The 3,825-nt window shown below is 36.0% G+C and overlaps 1 protein-coding gene across 1 annotated transcript in view; it reads left to right on the forward strand.

The window, feature by feature from the left end:
• The first annotated feature begins 2,408 nt into the window (after positions 1–2,408).
• LOC110315420 (zinc transporter ZIP10-like) overlaps positions 2,409–3,825 on the forward strand; it is a 2,276-nt gene continuing 859 nt past the window's right edge. Inside the window, exon 1 of the mRNA XM_021189477.2 lies at positions 2,409–2,554. Coding sequence (XP_021045136.2) covers positions 2,435–2,554 — 120 coding nt within the window. The 5' untranslated portion in view covers positions 2,409–2,434. The remainder of the gene's footprint in view (positions 2,555–3,825) is intronic.

Below are 3,825 nucleotides of genomic sequence, written 5' to 3' on the forward strand. Positions count from 1 at the left end.
TTCTCAGCCATTCAGTATTCTTCAGTGAAGAATACTTTGTTTAGCTCTGTACCACATTTTTTAATAGGGTTATTGGGTTTTCTGCAGTCCATCTTTTTGTGTTCTTTAAATATATTGGATATTAGTCACCTATCTGATTTAGGATNGGTAAAGATCCTTTCCCCATCTGTTGGTGGCCTTTTTGTCTTATTGACAGTATCTTTGGTTTACAGAAGTTTTGCATTTTGTGAGGTCCCATTTGTCAATTCTTGATCTTAGAGAACAAGGAATTGCTGTTCTGTTCAGAAATTTTGCTCCTTTTTTCATATCTTCGAGGCTTTTCCCCCACTTTATCCTCATAAATTTCAGTGTCTCTGGTTTTATGTGGAGTTCCTTGATGCACTTAGACTTNACCTTAGTACAAGGAGATAAGAATGAATCAATTCGCATTCTTCTACATGATAACTGCAGTTGTGCCAGCACCACTTGTTGAAAATGCTGTCTTTTTTCCACTGAATGGGTTTAGCTCCCTTGTCAAAGTTCAAGTGACGATAGGTGTGTGGGTTCATTTGTGGGTCTTCGATTTTATTCCATTGGTCTACCTGTCTGTCACAATACCAGTACCATGAAGTTTTTATCACAATTGCTCTGTAGTACATCTTTAAGTAAGGCATGGTGGTTCCACCAGAGGTTCTTTTATCACTGAGAAGTTTTTGCTATCCTATGTTTTTTTGTTATTCCAGATGCATGTACAAATTTCCCTTTCTAATTGTTTGAAGAATTGAATTGGAATTTTGATGTGGTTTGCATTGAATCTGTAGATTGCTTTTGGCAAGATAGCCATTTTTTACTATATTGATCCTGCCAAGCCATGAGCATGGGAGATCTTTTCATCTTCTGAGATCTTCTTTGATTTCTTTCTTCAGAGACTTGAAGGACTTGTCATACAGATCTTTCACTTCCTTAGTTAGAGTCACACCGAGGAATTTTATATTATTTGTGACTATTGTGAAGAGTGTTGTTTCACTAATTTCTTTCTCAGCCCATTTATCCTTTGTGTAGAGAAAGGCTACTGATTAGTTTGAGTTAATTTTATATCCAGGTACTTCACTGAAGCTGTTTATCAGGTTTAGAAGTTCTCTGGAGGAATTTTTAGAATCACTTAATATACTATCATATCATCCGCAGATAGTGATATTTTGACTTCTTCCTTTCCAATTTGTATCCCCTTGATCTCCTTTTGTTGTCTAATTGCTCTGGCTAGGACTTCGAGTACTATATTGAATAGGTAGGGAGAAAGTGGGCAGCCTTGTCTAGTCCCTGATTTTAGTGGGATTGCTTCCAGCTTCTCTCCATTTACTTTGATATTGGCTACTGGTTTGCTGTATATTGCTTTTATTATGTTTAGGTATGGGCCTTGAATTCCCGAACTTTCCAAGACTTTTATCATGAANGGGTATTGGATTTTGTCAAATGCTCTCTCAGCATCTAACGAGATGATCATGTGGGTTTTATCTTTGAGTTTGTTTATATAATGGATTACATTGATGGATTTTCGTATATTAAACCATCCCTGCATCCCTGGGATGAAGCCTACTTGGTCTTGGTGAATGATTTTTTTAATGTGTTATTGTATTCGGTTAGCAAGAATTTTATTGAGTATTATCACATAAACACAAGGAAGATGAAGGGGATAGCTCTTTTCTCTCCTTACATTTTGTTATTTTTTTCTAATTAAGGTTTTGTTGGTGTTATTTCTTGGCAAAAAAAAAAAGAAAGAAACCTAGTGCATACATAGCAATATACATATATATATATATACATATATATATACATATATATATGTATATATATATGAAACTATTACTACTTTTCTAACTTTGCTCATTTCCTATTAAAGAGAAGAAATCAACTTTGAATTGTTACTTTTAAAGGGCATGGGGATATTTATTTTCTCCTTCCTTTTTGTCTTGGTTTTAGTTTGTTTGTTTTTTGCTTTTTTAAGACAAGGTTTCTCTTTGTAGCCGTAGCAGTCTTGGAACTCAATCTATAGACCAGGTGGCTTGAAACACAATTAAGCCAGGTGTAGTGTTAAGATTAAAAATGTGTGACACTACACCTGGCTTAATTGGCTGGGTATATACAATTGCTTGGTACTCCCTGTTATGTAATTGTACCACATACAGGATGTAGAACAATTCTCTCACCTCTATAGCTTTTGCTCTACTGTGTTAATGATGTTTCTTTATAATGCATTCTTAATTTTTAAAATAGTTTTTTTCCCACTCAAAGTTATGCTTTCAAATCCTGTGCTTAAACAACAACAACAACAACAACAACAACAACAACAACAACAAAACTCTCCCATGATATCTGAATTGCAGGTGATTTTGCAGTTCTTCTAAAAGCAGGAATGACTGTAAAGCAAGCAATTGTGTACAATCTGCTCTCTGCCATGATTGCTTATATAGGAATGCTCATAGGCACGGCAGTCAGTCAGTTTGCCAACAACATCACACTCTGGATCTTCACAATCATGGCTGGCATGTTCCTCTATGTGGCCTTGGTGGATATGGTAAGATGCTTTAAATAACTTCTCTGTTGTATTAAACTTGCAAATAGAATACAGCCTTCAAAAAGAAGACATATTTGGAAGTGGTTGGAAACTGCAGTGTATTTTTAAGGAATATGGCCAATTNTAAAGACTGACATCTAAATAATAATTAGAAAAAGCATTTACCTAAGAATTTCTTGGAGCAGCTGAAAATTTCTAACAAACTGTGTCACAACTCAACTAATAGTAGGATTTAGAGATANAATTACAGAATAATTAGACTCATTGCTTTATTGCCAAGAAGAAAGTAGACCTCCTATGTGCATTCTAGTGTTTAAAGTTACTAACAACAGCAGTTGTTCATTTCCATTTTACACCAGTACTTCACATGTTAGACAGTGTTTCTGTGGGGCTGCCAGTTTCTGTAGGTTTCATTTTTACATTTTAAGTAGATAATACTTTTACCTCTCTTTCTTCCTGGCAAAACTTTNAGGTCCAAGAACAGCATCCCTAAGTTCCTGCATTGACTTGCCAGGCTTTTACCATCCTGTCAACTCTGTGCTCTGTCATTTCCTCTCTGTGTCACAGATCACCTTTCCTGAGGGGAGAAGCTCCTGCTTCTTGCAGACCCTTCATACTTCGCTTCCTCCTTTCTTAGGCAGCACATCTGCACTCCTNGGGTNTGGAACCCACTAATTCTTGCTGTGCTTTCTGTCCTTGGCACTTGTGTCTTGATCTATTGATAACTCACCAACTGTTTGACTTTATTTCTCAAGTTTAGTGCCTCTCCCATAAAGAGATGGCTCTAGGGGAACAGACATTATTGTCATCATTATTAGTTGTCATCTGCCACTTGTAAATGCAGTTTACAGCCACTAGCAATGAAGGTAGTCTAATCTTTATGCTACAGTGCTAGTGATCAGAAAAAAGATTTTACAGTAAGAATTTGTGTTTTTTTTTAACTACCATTTGTATTTATTCCTTGATAATTTCATACAATATATTCTGAACTCCTTCCCAGCTCCACCAAGACCCTTCCCCAGCTTAGGTTAAGGTGTACACTATATTTGGAACTGCAAAAAAGCTGACTGAGAAGAGAATTGGGGAAGTGGTTTTGTTTTTTTCTTTAGTAACGGAAATCTGGGCTTAGTTTTAAAGACTATGGAAGAATTTATGTACACATTGTCAGGTACAGTATGTCATTTGTGAATTGTAGAAAACCTTGACAGGGCTACAGAGTAGAAAGCATGACCACATCTTTATGTTAGCTACACTGCCTTGACTATAAGAAA

The sequence above is a fragment of the Mus pahari genome, unplaced genomic scaffold (genome assembly GCF_900095145.1).
Source record: "Mus pahari unplaced genomic scaffold, PAHARI_EIJ_v1.1 scaffold_12107_1, whole genome shotgun sequence".
NCBI lineage: Eukaryota > Metazoa > Chordata > Mammalia > Rodentia > Muridae > Mus > Mus pahari.